Raw genomic sequence first — 17,764 nt, 5'->3', positions numbered from 1 at the left:
ACGATTGTGACGGCTGTCGAAAAATTTTAAAAATGAAACGCAACCAACCATGGAATGTCCCATATATATACACATAAGTACAAATTTCAAATTGCTCACCATAAAATATAAAGACGGATTTGTATTTTATAGTTAATTTTGAAATTTTTTTTATAAATCTCTGTGTCCCTTATATTATTTCCTCTTTGCCTGTGCCTTTCTCCGTTATATATTAATAACACTCATATTTTACGATGCAACGTTTTAACGTTAATCAAATAAAAAGAAAATGTGAACCGGAAAAATAAACATTGAATTGTTCACAAGATTGTTCGCCATAAATACCAAATTGAAATAAAATGCTGGCTTTTCAAGCATATAATATTCCCGATCGAAAAGTTCAAAATCTTTCACTTAGAATGGATTAGATTACACGTACATTTTCCATGGTTGTTTTTAAATACAAATTTTCTTTTCGCTTTCCACACTCAATAAATTGTATAGCGTGTCTCTGACAAATGTTGCTCATAATTTGTCACAGTCGATATTGGAAAGTATGCCATAGTCTCTACCAGCCCAATTTGTTTGAATACCATGAATTTACAATCATTTTTCATTTGACAAGACAATTTTCTACTACACTTGTTTCCATATCTTTCGTGCATCTTTTAAAGACTTGTGCTTGTGTGTATAGAGAGGAGGGTGGTGAAAAATAAGAGCAGCGAAATAGCGATGTAGTTAACGGAGAATAAGATCGTTTTGCAGGTGAAAATAATAATCTGAAAGTTTTTCAAATGACGCACAGGCATGAGTTATGCAGATGTCCCTATACCAGTTAAGTAAATTCATTTCTGTAAGTTCACAATTAGGATAGGAAGACCAAATAAAGGTTTGTGTCGGAAGAAATATTTTTGATGTAATAAGCCTTTGTCGCTGTTGTATTCTTTCTTTTAATGTTATGATGAAGTGATGTTATCAGTATTGAATTACGACATATTAGCTGAGAATTTCATACCAATTACGTACCAATTGCAAATTGAAATTTCATGCCTTGGGCATAATTTTCAGATTTACTTATTCTCGTTAGTTTCGGCTCTCGTCATGAAACGTTGCATACGTATGTATCTATTGTGGACGGTAGTGGAAATCCAGAAGATTGGTTAAGGAATGTGTAATCCATTACATAGCTCGGGACAAAAATGAAGTGCCGCATTCTTGTGTTTATTGAGCTCTGCTTCGCCTCGGATCAACAAAATTCACACGAAAACTCTACTTTTCAACCAATTATTGACTTTTTTATTTGAAAAATATTTATCAGTCCAACCAACGAAAGAATCAACCAAATCAGCACAGCCACTGCAGAGTAAAATAAACCAGGCAGAAGCGGTTCATTTTTGAAACGTCAAATTAGGGACACTGTTGTGACAAAGCGTGCTTTTTATGGAAATTACATTCGACCTATGAGTTTAACTTTAATTTTAATTTCCAAATCAAAAACTAATCGTAATAGCTTACAAACAATCAATATGATACTTACAAGTCGTCCCGCATTTTTCCTTATTTTAAAATGGTTATTTTCTAACAAAAATAAATCTTGTTATTTGTCAACATAGCGCAACAACAATGCTAAGGGAAGTCAATTAAATTGAAGCATATTTCTATTGACTGATTTCATGTACGCATTACGTATACTTAATAGACGGAAGAAGATAAGTAAACAAATTGGTGTATCGAGTATCGACATATAAGACGTACAATGGATAATTCAACGAAATAAGGAATTGATTGCCGAATCGATTGTTGTCGTGACAAATACGATTTATTTCATTCTATGTTGAGATTGGATGGTATGAGTTTTATCTATACCCACCCATCATGAATAACTTTACTGGAAAAGCTCAGCTATTTCATGCCTTAAATTTTATTCACATAGCAAACACAAATTTTGAATTTCCGGAAAATGGTTTTCGTACAAATAACCCTAAGACCACTATAAACCAGCGGCAATAATCCATTTTACTGACCAACACATACTGCTCTAATTACACTTAGGGGCCGTTTACAATTTCAACAATTTTCGGATTTTTCAACACCACCTCTCCTCCCTCCACGCAAAGGGATCAAAGTTATTAACCTGTCACATTCGGCTATTCATCTGCTATCGATAACGACGACAAAAATAATGACAAGCCCTGGGTAATGTGGTTTTTATACAGTAAAATGCATGTTAAAAAAATTGAAGTACAAGATTTGAAATCTACCGACTAAAAATACTTTGATCGATTGAAGTAAAAGACCCGATAATAATACTGGTCATATGCTTGCCGTCTGTATTTAGGTTAATCCTAAATTTGTAAGAATCGTCACGTTTTCTCGAACATTTCCATCCCACTAAAGTCGTGCCCTTATTTGTGAACAGTCCCTAACCGGAACAATATATTTGAAACTGTCGATTCACAAATGTACTCGTAAATAAAATAGACTGTTCATTACTTGAAATCGTAGGTTACACTGGAGAAATCTCAGCTGGTATTGCTGGTGGTGCTGTAGTTGTACTAATATTAGTCTCATTGGTACTTTATCGTAATTGGCGATATGAACAAGAACTGGACAGTCTTTTATGGAAGGTGGATTTCAAAGAAATCGAAATGCACGAAAATGAAAAGGACAATAACAGTCAACAGAAGCAAACTAGGGTAATGTTGTTAGAAAAATAAATTAGTCGCCACTCCATGACTTCTATGATCAATATTATAGGCAACACATCCGTTGATCAGAACAAGTCAAGTTAGCTTGAGCTCAAATCCTGATGCTGACTTCCGTTATTCAACCATTTTCACGCCGATTGGCATTTATAAGGGGCAACTGTATGCGATCAAAAAAGTGCGAAAAAAGTGCATCGACATTACCAGGGAAATGAAAATGGAACTGAAAATGGTGAGTGATATTACGAGTTTGCCTTGACGATCAAATGAAGAATCTCCGATCTATATTACAAAGCTTCGAGATCTACGACATGACAATATATGTGCGTTCATTGGAGCATGTACCGATCCTCCGAATATTTGTATCGTAACCGAGTATTGTACAAGAGGTAGTCTTAAGGTTTGAATAGTTTCCTTCTTTGAGTTACAACCCGGAAATTCTACAAATCCATTTGTTTATTTAGGATGTTTTGGAGAATGAAGACGTTAAATTAGACAATATGTTCACCGCTTCGATGGTGGCGGATATAATCAGGGTAAACCATTGCAAATGAATTCAGTTAATTGAATTGTACAAACGATTTCTTTGGCAGGGTATGTTGTACTTACACGATTCTCCATTACGATACCATGGTGCGCTGAGCACCTCGAATTGTCTAATTGATTCACGATGGGTGGTCAAGTTAAGTGATTTCGGTCTTCAGGCTTTCAAGAAAGGAAGTGAAGAAACAAACGACATTCAAACCATGAATGCGAAATGTCTAAGTATTAGCGATGTTCGAATGGTTGGTGTTCTTTCTATTGAATTTTTTGTGTTTTGTTTAGAATTGCTATACAGAGCTCCGGAACTTCTTCGATTGGGACCAGCCCACGAAATACCTGGAACTGCAAAAGGTGACATTTATTCGTTCGGTATAGTTCTGTATGAGATACATACGAGACATGGCCCATTCGGTGAAACTGGTCTCTCACCTATTGAATGTTTAAAGAAAGTTCTTCAGCCCAACGACATGACACCACCTTTTCGGTGAGTATATGGTTTGGCGTTTGCATTGCGACAGTAAATTAAATAAATTCGAATTTAGGCCGTCGCTTCAACCACTTGAATCGTCTTTTGACTGTGTCAGAGAATGTCTCAAAGAATGTTGGTCAGAGAAAGCTGACGATCGTCCAGATTTGAAGGCAATTCGAACTAAACTACGACCCTTACGCAAAGGGATGCGTGCCAATATATTCGACAATATGATGGCAATGATGGAAAAGTATGCGAATAATTTGGAAGCGCTGGTGGACGAGCGAACCGATCAATTGCAAGAGGAGAAAAAGAAGACCGACGCACTGTTGTTGGAAATGTTGCCCAGGCCAGTAGCGGAACAATTAAAGAAAGGGAATAAAGTGGAGGCTGAGACATATGACATGGTTAGCAGAACGTTAATACAAATTTGAAAAGATTTTTTTCATTGTGAACATTGGCATTGCAGGTGACAATATACTTCAGTGATATTGTCGGCTTTACAGCTATGTCTGCCGAAAGTACGCCTCTACAAGTGGTGGATTTTCTCAATGATCTCTACACATGTTTCGATTCAATCATCGGAAACTACGACGTGTATAAAGTGGAAACTATTGGTGATGCGTACATGGTCGTAAGTGATCTACTGAACTATGACCGAACCCATTTTATTCAGACAATTTTTCTCAGGTTTCCGGACTACCGATTAGAAATGGAATATTGCATGTGAGGCATATAAGTCTCCCGGTAGTGCAATTTCTCGACTTAACGAATTTATAAAATTGCAGGTGGCTGAAATAGCATCCATGTCCTTACATCTGTTGAACGCAGTGTCTGAATTTAAAATAAGGCATCGACCGCACGAACAATTGCTACTTCGAATAGGAATACATAGTGGTCCTGTTGTTGCCGGTGTGGTTGGTTTGAAAATGCCACGGTATTGTCTGTTCGGCGATACAGTAAATACAGCGTCAAGAATGGAGTCTACTGGAATGCCATTGAAAATCCATTGTAGTGGACCTTGTAAAGAATTGCTTGAACGAATGGGTGGATATGATTTACAGGTGAGTTTGTCATTGAGTTTGGATTGTATGACAAAGATGACAATGTTTCAGGAGCGCGGTTTCATACCGATGAAGGGAAAAGGCGATCAAAAAACGTATTGGTTACAGGGTGAAGATGAAATAGCCAGACAGTATCGCACTAAAGAACGAAACAACCGCAGAGGATCACGTGCACTGATGAAGGCTCAACTCGAATCAAAACCACATCCGAACGATACGGGCCCCAAGAGTTCGTTGAAGAATCGTAATTTTCCCAAATCCCTGATACCTCGATCGTCCAGTCTCGAGTCACCAAAGAAATTGCGATTCGCTAGCGGAAATCTACTGTTAGAGCATCACCGTTACCACAGGTAAATATTTGAAAGCTACTCCGGCGCTTCGATCATAGCTCAATCGTATTGACACTATTAAGATACAGTGACGACGCGCTGATGGAAGTACTTAGTGATACAAGCCCACGGAAATCAAATGGATCGATCCGGTGCGAAGACATTACCTCGTCGTGTCCGTGCATTGAACATTTTGGCAATTTTTCCGATTCGCCAACATCTTGTCCGACAGCGTCGACCCCATTGCTTTGATAATAAAGATTGTGTGATAATAAAGTTTTTGGCTACCAGTGAAAGAAATAACCAACAGGAAGTTCCTCAACATAAATAAAGTTGCGATTGTTTACAAATTGTACTTGTTCGTGTTCAACTGCTCAGTATGACTGTAAGATGTTTTTTTGGAAAATAAAGAAAAACAATTTTATTTTGCCTGATGGAGTTTGGAAAGAGAAAACATTCAGTTATTGTTGATCATCCCTCAGCCTTCAGCTAACACCTCGCTTCGCTAATCTAAACACTGCGTTTACATTTCACTTTATTCTTCACTTTATTTCATCATTTCTGAATAAATTATTTTCGTCGTCGTTATTATGATTAATTAGTAAAACTTCAAGACTCATAAAATAAATGGTTTTATAAACACCAGCCATGCTCAATCACGCTGGTTGGGAAAAAAAATAATGATTTCGGGTTAACAAAAAGGAAACATAGTAAGAGAGGAGATAATATAGTTTGAACAACAATATGATGCGAACCGAGGTCGACTCTAGTATCTAGTAATATGCGTCATCCTGCCTGATCAGCACACCGTACACGTACCTTCATTTTGCACCTCGCTGCGCTGGCGTAACATAAATGGGCCGATGTTGTTGTTGCTGCTGATAGTACTGAACATTTTGATCGTGGATCAAATTGTTGTTGTACTGATTAATACTTTGTATGTTGGCGTCATTGATCGGCAAGCAATCGCTGAGCAACACTTCTTCATAGTTTCCATACTCCATGAATTGAACGACGCACGTCTTATTTGTCACAGCAGTAATCTCCGCGTTATAGTACTGGAAATTCAGTAAGAAAAGCACGTTAAACAAATAAATCGAATACGTGATGGGGCGAGGCCCCTTATGAAAATGTAACGAGGGATTCTTTTGAAAAACAGCCTACCGAAATCGGACGCATTTTCTATTGGAATCATGCCCGCACGTTAGTAAGCGGGCGTAACGCAAGTCCACTACCAAAAATGTTTAAAAAAAAAAATTGAGGACGGCGGAGCATATTTACAGCATTTTTTTGACTTCTCCCTCTTAACTTCAACGACCCCCAAACTAGAATATCTGGAATCTAGGAATCCATACGAGTTCAACGAGATATCACACGTTACTGCAGCTTCAAAATTGGCCGATATATTGAACTTCGAAATATTGATGTTGTATGAAAATAAGCAAAATTTCGTTTTTTCACATAACTGAAATCGCCTACGTTTGTTAGTTAGTTAGTTCCTATGGAAAAGTGGATCCAGCAACTCCTAAACGTTTCTATAGATTTTCCTGAAATTTTGGTTATAGGCTAATGTTGGCCCAAAAATAAGAATGGAATGTTCAAAAGTTGGAAAAAACTCATATCTTGGGAGCTGGAGCTCTCCAAAGTCTCCATACAAATGCCATATAAAAGCCAATTTGTATGTGTGTGTGTGAGTTGTATATTTTGTTGCATGATATGAATGGTGCTGTGGTGAATGGTGTATGTTATTTTGGAATGTATTTCTTGTTGGGAATTGTTGTGATCATTAAGTATTAACTTCCACTAGGTCGGTTCCTAAATTTTGGGATGACAGGTGATTCCTCTGGCACTTCCTAACTTTCATCGAATTTTTCGATGGATTTGGGTTATTTTTGACATGAGTAAGGTGTTCCAAGGTTGGTTCCTAAATTTTGGGATGACAGATGATTCCTCTGGAACTACCAAACTTCTATCGGATTTTTTGATGGATTTGGGCTTTTTTCAACATGAGTGAGATGTTCCAAGGTTGGTTCCTAAATTTTGGGATGAGAGATGTTTCCTCTGGCACTTCCTAACTTCCATCGGATTTTTCGATGGATTTTGGTTATTTTCAATATAAGTGAGGTGTACCAAGATTGGTTTGTAGATTTTGGGATGAGAGATGTTTCCTCTGGCACTTCCTAACTTCCAATTTTTCGATGGTTTTTGGTTATTTTCATTATAAGTGAGGTGTACCAAGATTGGTTTGTAGATTTTAGGATGACAGATGATTCCTCTGGCACTTCCTAACTTCCATCGGATTTTTCGATGGATTTTGGTTATTTTCGACATGAGTAAGGTGTTCCAAAGTTGGTTCCTATATTTTGGGATGACAGATGATCCTCTGGCGCTTCCTAACTTCCATCGGATTTTTTTATGGATTTGAGTTATATTCGACATTAGTGAAGTGTTTCAAGGTTGGTTCTATAAATTTTAAGATGACAAATGATTCCTCTGGCGCTTCCTAACTTCCATCGGATTTTTCGATGGATTTGGGTTATTTTCAATATAAGTGAGTTGCACCAAGATTGGTTTCTAGATTTTGGGATTCAGACTGATTTTTCTAGCATTTTTTAATTTTCATAAGATTTCTTGATGTTGTCGAAATGACATACTTACAAAAGTGTTGATATCAGTCAAAAAACCCTTAAAGGGTAAATTTGACGCAAGTCCTTTATCTTACTTACAAAATAACTGATATCGCTGAGGGTGACGCGTTGTGCGTCGTAAAAAAAATTCTTCGAAGCTTGTGTGGCTGATAAAAGGTGAGCAAAAACCGAAAAATTGCAATTTTCTTACAAAAATTTCTCCAGTTACACGAGCCGTACAGGGTCGTGTGTGGCGTCATTAGAAAGGTAATGACATGTACTATTGAGCCGAATAGGGACTTGATGGTTTTAAAATTCATCCACACTGAAATTAAACAGCCTCGATGAAGCGGGTAACAGTGGCAGAGACAGAAATATGCGACATGAGAAAATGCGACAAAGTGGATCTGTCGTAAAATTTGGATTTTTTTAGCGCAACATTTTTGAATGTTAATTTTCAAGAATTCGATTTGAATTGATTGAACACAAGAAATAATAAATATTTTCATAATTAATGCTCGGGTCAAACCTGGCCTGAAACAAGAAAGTCTAATTAAAATCATGTTGGGTTGAGGCTTTTAATTGATTGATCACAGGAATTTAATCAGAGAAAAACTCTTCACATAAACTGAATCAGAAAAAATCTCAGATCTAGAATCTAGACCGACGGGATCATATGAAATGAATCAGGTCGTTGGAGTGCTTTCCTAGGTTCATATCTCAACGTAACAATTTCTTTGGATCTATTCACATAAAACCAATTTTAATGTTTATGAGAACGAGAACATTGGCCATGGAATTTTTCGTTTTTGAAAACATTGAACACCGATTTTATTATTTATGAGGACACTGTCACGGATGGCTCATTATTAATCAATTATTAATATAATAAAATCATAATTTTGCACACTTTTTCACACACAAAACGAAAAATCATCACAATCAACCACATCAAAACAAAAAAATCTAATTTAGAATTTTCACAACTGTCACTTTTTCGTTGAACCACTTTGCCGCAATATGACGCAACGAGAAAACGACTCTGCCACTGTTACCCGCTTCATCGAGGCTGTTTAACTGAAATATGTGCAGTTGAAGTTTTCAACCAAAGACTTACACTGTTCTCGAGGTACACAAAACGTCGTGTGGGGTATCATTTGAAAGGTAATTTTATGTGCTCTTAGGCCAAATAGGGATTATGGGGTTTGGATGCATATACCATGAAATATAGGCACTTAAACATTTCAACTTCTATTTCATCGCATATGCATTCAAATCACATAATCACCTTTCTAATGACACCCCACACGACCCTGTACGGCTCGTGTAACTGGAGAAATTTTTGTAAGAAAATAGCAATTTTTCCGTTTTTGCTCACCTTTTACCAGCCGCACAAGCTTCGAAGAATTTTTTTGAAAGTGGTTTTGGCTTGTAGGGTCGAAGTCCTTTCTAGGTATATATAAAAAATTCCAATAGAAAATGCGTCCGATTTCGGTTAGCTGTTTTTAAAAAGAATCCCTCAACAACGAAATCGAATGCCGTAGAATCGTAGCAAAAACTTCCCATTTAGGAGGAACCGATTTCGAAATTGCTTATGTTTTAAAGGGGGATCTTTTCTGCGTCACAAAGCGAAAACAACAACGATACACTACAACCTCCACCCAAATAATTAACTCCGTACTGTACATTAATGAAAATGAAAAACTCATCACATACCCGCTGATCTTCCCAGTATTTCGCAAAACAAATATCGTGTTCCTTCCACGTCCAATTGAATGGCTGGGTATTGATAACAGCTGGAATAAATGGCTGTGCCATCACTGCCGTCGCAGTTGGCGGAGGTGGAACAACGAAATTTCGATTAGCTGGTATCTGTACGAAACTTTCGGCTGGTATCGGCTGACTGGGCTGTTTGGCTAATACCGTTGGTGGCACTGCATCGAAATTTTGATTTTTCAAGACATTCAACGCATACTCGTTCGTTTCCTTGTTCTGGAATCCCATTATTTTGTACGGATTATAATCGTATCCGTTCGGTGTTGGCGCATTCTTTGCCGGATGATTTTGAGATTGTGGCCGAGATGACGGTTGAGATGGGGTCTGTTGATGTTTACCAGCGTAGTTCGGCTGGTTATTATATGGGGGACGCTTGTTGTTCGACAATTTCATTGATGTAGTGGCTTCCGTTAATTGATTCACATTGTACGGTGCATTGTTCCGCCGATCATTCTGTTCACTTCGGGGATGTTGGTGTTTTTCATCGTAACGAGATGGTTTGCCCTGTAAATTGATTTGGTTTTAATGGAGCCAATAAACTATGACAGTGAGACTAACCGTTTCATTGAAATTTTTCGTAAATCTCTGGCCATAGGCAGAATTAGAGGGGGCATTGTTTTGATATGAATTTTGCGGATAGTTTGAGCTTTGTGGCCGAGCATTTGCACCTTTATTGTAGGAACCAGAACTCGTTTCGTGTGCGCTTTGTCTCGGATTCGTCATGTTGGGTTTACCGCTCCATTTGTTTGCTCTTGAATCGTTGTAATTTCTCGACGGCGGGTACTGGTCGTCATCCTTTTTCTGGCGACTAGCAAAACTCGCGGAAATATTATTCTCAAATTTCGATCGATTGTCGATCTGCGCCTGAGATTGCGGATTGGATCCGTTATTAATTGACTGAGTATTTCTATTAGTTGATGTCCGATTCGACGGTTGATAATCATCAGATCTGTAATGCTGCTTAGGATATGATTCGTCTGACGATTTAGCACCTGTTTTGTTATTACTAGTTGATTGACCGTACGCTGGTGTTGTTTCGGTACCCTAAAATTGAAAATTTCGTGTTGAGCATACACATCCTTGTCGGCTACGCATTCAGCGTCGACTGGAAACTACTTACTTTCGGAATTTTAATTTTATCCTCCAAAAAGTCGAACAGAGAAACTTTGTTTGACGGTTTGGCACTCTCAGTCTCTTCAATCCTTCCTTTCCGACCGAATCGGTCCTCTTTTTGAGTTTTGTTGAACGGTCCCCGAGTCGACGTCGTTTCGCCAGAACTTCGTTCCTCTCGCCGCTTCAAATTTCCCATCGCCTTTTCCAAATTATTCCGAGCGAATTTCAGCGATGTCTTGGCCTGTTCCTCAGTATATCCCTTTTCCATAATCTTTTTCACATTATGGTCCACCAGTTGTCGATTGCCGCCACCAAAGATCTTTTTCTGCTTCGTTTTCAGTATCTCTGCAATGGCATCGTTGCGATTGGTCACGAACTCGATGTCTTTCTCTTTAGGTTCCTCGTTTTTCTTCTCAATGGCGAGACTCTTAAATTCGTTGACTAGAGTCTGTTGGTTCTTTTGTCCGAAAGGTGTCCAAGGAGGAGGAACACTACCCGTATTCGGCTTTACACCTGCAAAGAAACAAATTTTAATTTCAGCTCGTTAATGTCGCTCATTCATTCTATCTGCTTACCTTTTGCATATTTGGACATCGCTTTCTCGTGTTCCCATTTCTCGACCATAGCCGTGACAACACCGTTACAGTTCTTCATTGTTGACGGTGTTAGCACCAACATACCCTGAACAATTTTTATCGTTCCTTTCAACAAAACTTTTGTCCCGGGCGGAGTATTAACGCTGAGTGTTGGTAAGTGATCGAGTTCGATAGCACTACACGCTGTTGTACCATCAGTGAGGTCTAATAGCAACATTCGCGGTGACGTTTTTGATTCTTGATTACATTTGGGCGCGGATAGATTGTGAATGCGTTGAATTTGCACAATGTATCCAGTTGACGGCACTTCAAGTTTGGACGATTTCGCAAAGTCTGTCGGCAATCCACCGCTGCTGGTTTCTTTCAAATCCATCTGCAAAAAGAAGCCTTCGCATCAAGAAGCACTAAGTAAACAACAGAAAAATTTATTACATCTAACGCCTTGCGTACTAGACCTTGAATATCCGAAATTTTGCCATCGTCGGAAACCTTTTTCAATCCTTCGTCGGTAAAGTACCTGTTCAAATTAAATGTTTATCGGTGAGGCATATTGAACTTGATGTTACGGTCACATTTTTGGTGCGGGGGAATGTGGCCCTATTTTATTATTTACCATCCTTCGTCCTTAAGTTTTTTTTGTAGCGAGATAGCCATGGTGTAGAAAACTGACTGTCAAGTTTGGCTGTCATATACAAAATTGGCGATGATTGAAGTTTTCCCAATCGATATTTCGATATCAAACTCTTACTATGAATGGCGCAAATTGTTGAAATGGATAATACTTTTATTGTTTACGTGATGATAAGTCGTACAAACATACTTTACGCCACTCAGCACCATAATACGTAACATTTGCAAACTTTAGATGCCTCTGTGGCATAAAACGTTGTATGCAATCGATGCAAAGTCTTTATTCTGCTCACGATGTGTATTATGACACACGGCCTGCGTCCTTTGTCATAATTACACATCTAGAGCCTAGTAAAGTTCTTTGCACCTCGATTGCATAAAAAACTATTTCGCAACAAGTGACGAAAAGTAGGACTTTCCGTTGATTTTATAGACTGTTATGATCAGAGCGAGAAAACCGAAGACTAGTCAAAATATCTTCTTCTCTTTCAACGTGGTACGTTGAGAGCGGGATGACAGAAGAAGAGCTTATTTTAACTTGCCTTGGGGTACTCGTCAAAATATCTTCTTCTCTTTCATCATAACACTCTATTGCGAAAAATGTTGTATACAACCTGATGATAAATGCTTTTTTAGGCACATGACGTATATTGTCACATTCGGCCTACGGCCCCGTAAAACAGCATTCCTCAGTTGTATAAATAACTATTACAAGCAACTTTTCGAGATGAGTAAGCACCACAACAACTGGGGGCCTCAACATCACTCCTCCAGCTTAATAATTTTTGAGATGGTAAATGTGACTTTATTGACAGTATTTTATCCTTCTAGAGCGATAAATTCCAGCGTCTAGATGGATATATCGCATTTAGCATTGTATGTCACATGTTACAACACTGATGTTACTATTGTTGTTACAGTATATACGCGTGCGTACGTGAAGTTCGACATATCATCACTATTACAATAAAATAATATATTGTCAGCGGGGTCTTGAATAACCATAGACTATTATGATCAGAGCGATAGAACCGAAGACTGGTTGATTATTCGCCTCGGTTTACTTGTCAAAGTATTTACTTCTCTTTTAACATGTTACGATGCGAGCGAGAGGACTGAAGATCAGTTTATTTTAACTGGCTTTAGAGACTGTTATGATCAGAGCTAGAGAACCGAAGACTAGTTAATTGGCGTGGGGTACTTGTCAAAATATTGCTTTCTCTTTCAACATGTTACGTTGAGAGCGAGAGGACCGAAGACCAATCTATTATAAGTTGACTTGGGGTAATTGTCAAAATATTTCTTTATCTTTTATCATAACACTCTATGGCACTTGTCAAAATATTTCTTTTTCTTTCATCATAACACTCTATACCCGTGAGTGTATATCACGCATACTCGCTCATTTCGTTCGCTCTTAGTGTGTGATATACACTTGAATGGTTATTCTCTACTTTCCGCTTCGGCTGTATAGTAGTGGGGAAAGATTCACACGACGAGGCAGAACAAAAATTTCGTGTTCAATAAGTATGTTCCAAATAACTGTAAACACGAACTTTGACAGCTCGAACAACGACGATTCCATCCACAAAGGTGAACATAACCTAAACGTCAAACAAATACTTTATAAATTTTTCGATTAAATTTTTGTCAAAGGTGAGGTTAGATCGTCTTCTGTGGATAAAATTTGACATTTCGAAATGACTTTGGAACAAACCTATTTGACAAAAACAAAATCAGCATCAGTGACAGCAGTACTAGCAGTTCAATTAGGCTTCAATAATTTTGCTGGGACCACACAATCCCAGTCACTACAAAATATAAATCTTTTGTTTCACTTGTTATCGATATCGATACGTCAGTGTCACTACATTTCCTCTGTTCGTAATTTCGGTCTTTCATATTCCAATCGTGGTGCCGTATACATCGCTGAAATATGACGTGAGTGCCATAGAATTTTAATCTGTAATAATTGTGTTCATCCTTCCATATTTTCGATAAATTTCAATCAAATTTTACCATCCATCATGAGTTCTTTGGTAAAATGGCAATTTTAAACCAACTGTAAATGACTGGACATCGTTTTTATAGTTCGGATAAAATTGCAACAAAAAAGTTGGGTTATGATGTTTAGACGGAATGTGAAATAAATTGTATTTTCATTCACTCGGAGCCCACACATTTGCTAGAATAAACGTGCCAAGAACTCATGAGTCAAAATTATCCAATTTTATGAGTCAAAATTATCCAATTTTAAAATGTTCTGTTTACCATTTTCAGTTCGAAAGTCTCAAGAGATACCCTGTACGAGTCGGTGGCAGCCGTACTCGATGCATCGACGAAGAACAAACGCCGTTTCCTCGAATCGGTTGAATTGCAAATTGGATTGAAGAACTACGATCCCCAGAAGGACAAGCGTTTCTCCGGAACTGTTAAGTACGTTTCACCTGAATGAGCGCTCGTATCATGCTAATGTTCGTCATTACATTTTGATATTGCTCATACTCAGGAAGCCGATAACAAGGCGGACCTGTACTCAGGGTCTTAAAATAATTGAGTAGGTCTTTGCATTTGTTAAGTGTCCGCGCTTCGCATTGCAATTACCGAAACACTCATATATAGGTCTTAGCTAAGAAAAGAACAATGAAACAATCCGTCAATTTGCACTAAGATCCACTTGCGTGGTGAGTTTGAATTCGGATGTAGAAATTAATAGTCAAAGCATTTGCCCCGTTGATCGCCATTTTGATGTGTTCTACAACATTGTGCCTTCTCAATTTTAGATTGAAGAACATTCCACGACCAAAAATGCAAGTGTGCATCCTCGGCGATCAGGCTCATTGTGATGAAGCTGCCGCTCTCGGTTACCCGCATATGGATGCTGAAGCTTTGAAGAAATTGAACAAGAACAAGAAATTGGTCAAGAAGTTGGCTAAGAAATACGATGCCTTCCTTGCTTCCGAATCGCTCATCAAACAAATTCCACGTCTATTGGGTCCTGGTTTGAACAAGGCCGGCAAGTTCCCCGGTCTACTAGCCCATTCGGAATCGATGACCGCCAAAATCGACGAGTGCAAGGCCACCATCAAGTTCCAAATGAAGAAAGTAAGTTGATGGGAAATGAATTCGTTTTTGGTCGGTGCTGAGACTAACGTTCTGTCTGCATTTGTTTTCAGGTCTTGTGCTTGTCAGTTGCCGTTGGTCACGTAACAATGTCTCAAGATGAATTGGTACAAAACATCCATTTGTCCATCAACTTCTTGGTTTCTTTGTTGAAGAAGCACTGGCAGAACGTACGTTCCCTACACATCAAATCTAGCATGGGACCACCACAACGATTGTACTAATTTCAGTATGACGTGAAGAATAAAGAATTCTGGAAATCGATTTTGTTGGACTTTGAATTTTCTGAAGTGGCCTTTGTCTTGATGAACAAAATCTCTCGATTCTCAGATGGAAGAAAAAATCTGACTCTCGGGTGAAGAGGACCAGTCCTCCTAATTTGTCCAATTGACAGTCCTCCTTTGCTAATTGCAAAGAAAATAAAAAAAAGTGAAACATCACGAACATTTATGAAATCGCGTGGTATGGCTCTCTTCGAACGTAAGGTAAGGTTAAAGTTATCAATTCGTCAGAGGAAACGTGTTCGCATTCTTACAGTTTACATGGCTCATATCGTTAGCATAAAATGAACCCAGATTTTGAACAGAAATTTTCTCTAGTCTCTTTCATGGAATAGAAGTTGATTGTGTACGCGATAGAGTTGTTTTTGACCTTTACAAACGAGTCACGTTCTGATTCAGTAATTGTATTGTATTGGCGAAACACTTGCCGTCTCTGGGAGGAAGAAGAAGGAGGAAGAAGGGTCAAGTTTGTCGACTGCTTGTACAACCTGTATAGACTCTATAAGTGATGTTGCCAAGTTGGATGTTCTTATGGGTTTTCCATTAGCTTTTATTGAATGTTGCAAAATTAAACATCGGGCTACAACCATAGCGAAACCTACAATCGGTTTAGGTTAACCGACTGGTTCATAATCAGGTATTGTAATAGCATTGACAAATTAACATTGAGCTTTTTTCGGATCTAAGTTGGAATCAGAAAAGTGTTGCTTGCCGAGTTGAGTAACTTTAAACTAGTCTTCACAGTTCGGATAGACAGACAGAATATGAAACTGTTAGCTGATGGAGCTCAAAATCGACTCCTTTCACTCCCTTTCAAGTTGTAGTCAGAGGGTTTATGGAATTAGTGTTGCTTCACGGTGAATGTTGATGAAAGGCTTCGGACAAGTGAACTTTAGGTGAAATTTAGTATGATTTATAGTCAACTGTTATGTTCCGTTGAACATATCGTTGACACAGTAGTGAACATAGGAATTGAAATTTAAATCTTTAAACAGGTCAACTTCATGTTCAATCAATCAACATGAAGGTGACCAATTTTGAGATTAAACATTGAATGCGTTAACTACTGAAGCACCGATATGTCTAACGGTTCCTTATTAATGAGGGGCGATTGGGTTAATTGTGTACGACCTGAATTTGATCGGTTGCGAGTCTTATTTTACATTTGAATAACTCAGACTTGTTGTAAATCTATTAGACAAAAGGTTCCCAAATGTCATTGAAAAATCAACTATTTTTGATCACAATTAGTTTCTATGATTCCCGTGTTCAGGTTACGCGAGTGGGTATGGAACAGTGCGCTCCACATAAATCTCCGATTTGCTTTTGTTGTGATACCTGTGTCACTTCACTTTCACTTCAGTGTATGTTTTAGACTTTGACTAGGATCCGTTACAAGTTAAGTGAAAAAAGCGACTTTTTTCTACAAAATATTTTAGCTTTAATTTACAAACAAATTCTACAAAATAAAAAATGGAAAAATTGGACGGAAAAGTTTCCTTGTCTTCTCGGTGAAGACACGTTTAGATTCATTAAAAATTCATGCAATTCGTTCGTTCACTTAAATCGAAATTTTGTTTTAAACAAAATGGAAAGAATTGACGATCTGAATCATCAATGCGGAATGTACTCGATTTGCTTTAAAAAAGCAATCGTAGAGCTGAACTACCCAGAATTAATGCCAAAACTAGCTTCAGTGGCTGCACTAACGAATTCGATGAATTACATCGATGATCCAAAAAGCAGAAGCAAAATTCCGTTGAATCGAAATAATCTCGTCGAATGTCCAACTCTTTTATGGTGTTGTTGAAGACGTAGTGAGCTAGACGGACATCTTTTGCAGCGTTACGGCATCCCTCGTAATGATCGGCAGGTATATCGGTACGGAAGGCTCTCAACGTACTAAGGCAATCGCGAGTTATTGTGACAGATGCTGAAACGAGAATATAGACGAACGTTTGTTAGCAGACGAGAATTAAATAGTAGGTCGGATTTATGGAATGGAAGTAGAAGGGAATTGGTCACATCAAAATAATCTACAAAGCTCACTAATTACACTCAAGTCTGACGGAATTTGCAGAACAAAATCAAAAAATGGTGGGAAATGGACCGTCGTCAGTGATGCATTTTTTGTTTATTTACCTCCTTTCTTCTCAGTTACTTTAACACATATGTCGTCGTTTTCCGGGCAAGGATCTCCCAGGAAACCGATACCCCTCCAATTAAATTTGTCAGCACAACCGGGCGTTGCTGATGTGCATCGATAGCACCAAATGGCAGTACCTAATGATTTAATTGGGAAATTTAATCAACTACGGCCGAACGGTGAATCGAGTAAGTTCTTACACTCTTTTAAGGCGATCGTGAGGAACACGAAGACACAAACTAAATTCATGGTAGACGGATACATTATCGTTAAACTTAAGACATAAATATAAACAAAACGCACAAAACTACGCCCAAAAAAGATTTGTCAGATACGTTGACATAACAAAATCTCGTAGACAAGATAGCCAATCTGAAAAAAAG

General features: G+C 38.2%; 4 protein-coding genes across 5 annotated transcripts in view; 2 read left to right on the top strand and 2 right to left on the bottom strand.

The window, feature by feature from the left end:
* LOC119071628 (guanylate cyclase 32E) overlaps positions 1 to 5,537 on the top strand; it is a 28,037-nt gene extending 22,500 nt beyond the window's left edge. Inside the window, exons 13-24 of one of the 2 annotated variants that reach the window (XM_037176585.1) lie at positions 2,485 to 2,675; positions 2,737 to 2,916; positions 2,980 to 3,084; positions 3,149 to 3,220; positions 3,278 to 3,449; positions 3,510 to 3,711; positions 3,770 to 4,103; positions 4,166 to 4,330; positions 4,387 to 4,422; positions 4,485 to 4,760; positions 4,812 to 5,110; positions 5,179 to 5,537. In XM_037176585.1, the coding sequence (XP_037032480.1) occupies positions 2,485 to 2,675; positions 2,737 to 2,916; positions 2,980 to 3,084; positions 3,149 to 3,220; positions 3,278 to 3,449; positions 3,510 to 3,711; positions 3,770 to 4,103; positions 4,166 to 4,330; positions 4,387 to 4,422; positions 4,485 to 4,760; positions 4,812 to 5,110; positions 5,179 to 5,341 (2,195 nt within the window). In that variant the 3' untranslated portion in view covers positions 5,342 to 5,537. Of the gene's footprint in view, positions 1 to 2,484; positions 2,676 to 2,736; positions 2,917 to 2,979; positions 3,085 to 3,148; positions 3,221 to 3,277; positions 3,450 to 3,509; positions 3,712 to 3,769; positions 4,104 to 4,165; positions 4,331 to 4,386; positions 4,423 to 4,484; positions 4,761 to 4,811; positions 5,111 to 5,172 lie in introns of both variants that reach the window. The other variant, XM_037176584.1, reaches the window with a different exon arrangement.
* An 80-nt stretch (positions 5,538 to 5,617) lies between these two features.
* LOC119071629 (tudor domain-containing protein 3) lies at positions 5,618 to 11,932 on the bottom strand. The gene is made up of 7 exons (XM_037176587.1): positions 11,815 to 11,932; positions 11,634 to 11,718; positions 11,181 to 11,574; positions 10,613 to 11,118; positions 10,051 to 10,536; positions 9,433 to 9,996; positions 5,618 to 6,147 (listed from the first exon to the last, which is right to left on the bottom strand). The coding sequence occupies exons 1-7, from the start codon at positions 11,853 to 11,855 to the stop codon at positions 5,911 to 5,913; spliced, it is 2,313 nt and encodes a 770-aa protein (XP_037032482.1). The 5' UTR covers positions 11,856 to 11,932; the 3' UTR covers positions 5,618 to 5,910.
* A 1,722-nt stretch (positions 11,933 to 13,654) lies between these two features.
* On the top strand, positions 13,655 to 15,218 carry LOC119071631 (60S ribosomal protein L10a). The gene is made up of 4 exons (XM_037176589.1): positions 13,655 to 13,772; positions 14,112 to 14,267; positions 14,615 to 14,936; positions 15,008 to 15,218. Exons 1-4 carry the CDS (start codon positions 13,768 to 13,770, stop codon positions 15,176 to 15,178), a joined length of 654 nt encoding a protein of 217 aa, XP_037032484.1. The 5' UTR covers positions 13,655 to 13,767; the 3' UTR covers positions 15,179 to 15,218.
* A 1,434-nt stretch (positions 15,219 to 16,652) lies between these two features.
* LOC119071626 lies at positions 16,653 to 17,739 on the bottom strand. Its single transcript, XM_037176583.1, has 3 exons — positions 17,582 to 17,739; positions 17,378 to 17,518; positions 16,653 to 17,168 (listed from the first exon to the last, which is right to left on the bottom strand). The coding sequence occupies exons 1-3, from the start codon at positions 17,643 to 17,645 to the stop codon at positions 16,876 to 16,878; spliced, it is 498 nt and encodes a 165-aa protein (XP_037032478.1). The 5' UTR covers positions 17,646 to 17,739; the 3' UTR covers positions 16,653 to 16,875.
* Between the last annotated feature and the right edge of the window lie 25 nt (positions 17,740 to 17,764).

This window comes from Bradysia coprophila (genome assembly GCF_014529535.1).
Source record: "Bradysia coprophila strain Holo2 chromosome IV unlocalized genomic scaffold, BU_Bcop_v1 contig_5, whole genome shotgun sequence".
Taxonomy (NCBI): Eukaryota; Metazoa; Arthropoda; class Insecta; order Diptera; family Sciaridae; genus Bradysia; species Bradysia coprophila.
This window is presented reverse-complemented; position numbering and strand designations above follow the sequence as displayed.

Excerpts from the sequence above, each read along its gene's own strand:
- LOC119071629 (XM_037176587.1), bottom strand. The coding sequence starts at position 11,855 with ATGGCTATCTCGCTACAAAAAAAACTTAAGGACGAAGGATG. Across the intron at positions 11,575-11,633 it reads TAGTACGCAAGGCGTTAGAT|ATGGATTTGAAAGAAACCAG; the intron begins GTAATAAATTTT and ends TTCTTTTTGCAG. Across the intron at positions 10,537-10,612 it reads ATAAAATTAAAATTCCGAAA|GGTACCGAAACAACACCAGC; the intron begins GTAAGTAGTTTC and ends TTTCAATTTTAG.
- LOC119071631 (XM_037176589.1), top strand. Across the intron at positions 14,268-14,614 it reads CGTTTCTCCGGAACTGTTAA|ATTGAAGAACATTCCACGAC; the intron begins GTACGTTTCACC and ends TCTCAATTTTAG. Across the intron at positions 14,937-15,007 it reads TCAAGTTCCAAATGAAGAAA|GTCTTGTGCTTGTCAGTTGC; the intron begins GTAAGTTGATGG and ends ATTTGTTTTCAG.
- LOC119071626 (XM_037176583.1), bottom strand. The coding sequence starts at position 17,645 with ATGTATCCGTCTACCATGAATTTAGTTTGTGTCTTCGTGTTCCTCACG. Across the intron at positions 17,519-17,581 it reads CACGATCGCCTTAAAAGAGT|GTACTGCCATTTGGTGCTAT; the intron begins GTAAGAACTTAC and ends TTAAATCATTAG. Across the intron at positions 17,169-17,377 it reads AGTAACTGAGAAGAAAGGAG|CATCTGTCACAATAACTCGC; the intron begins GTAAATAAACAA and ends TTCTCGTTTCAG.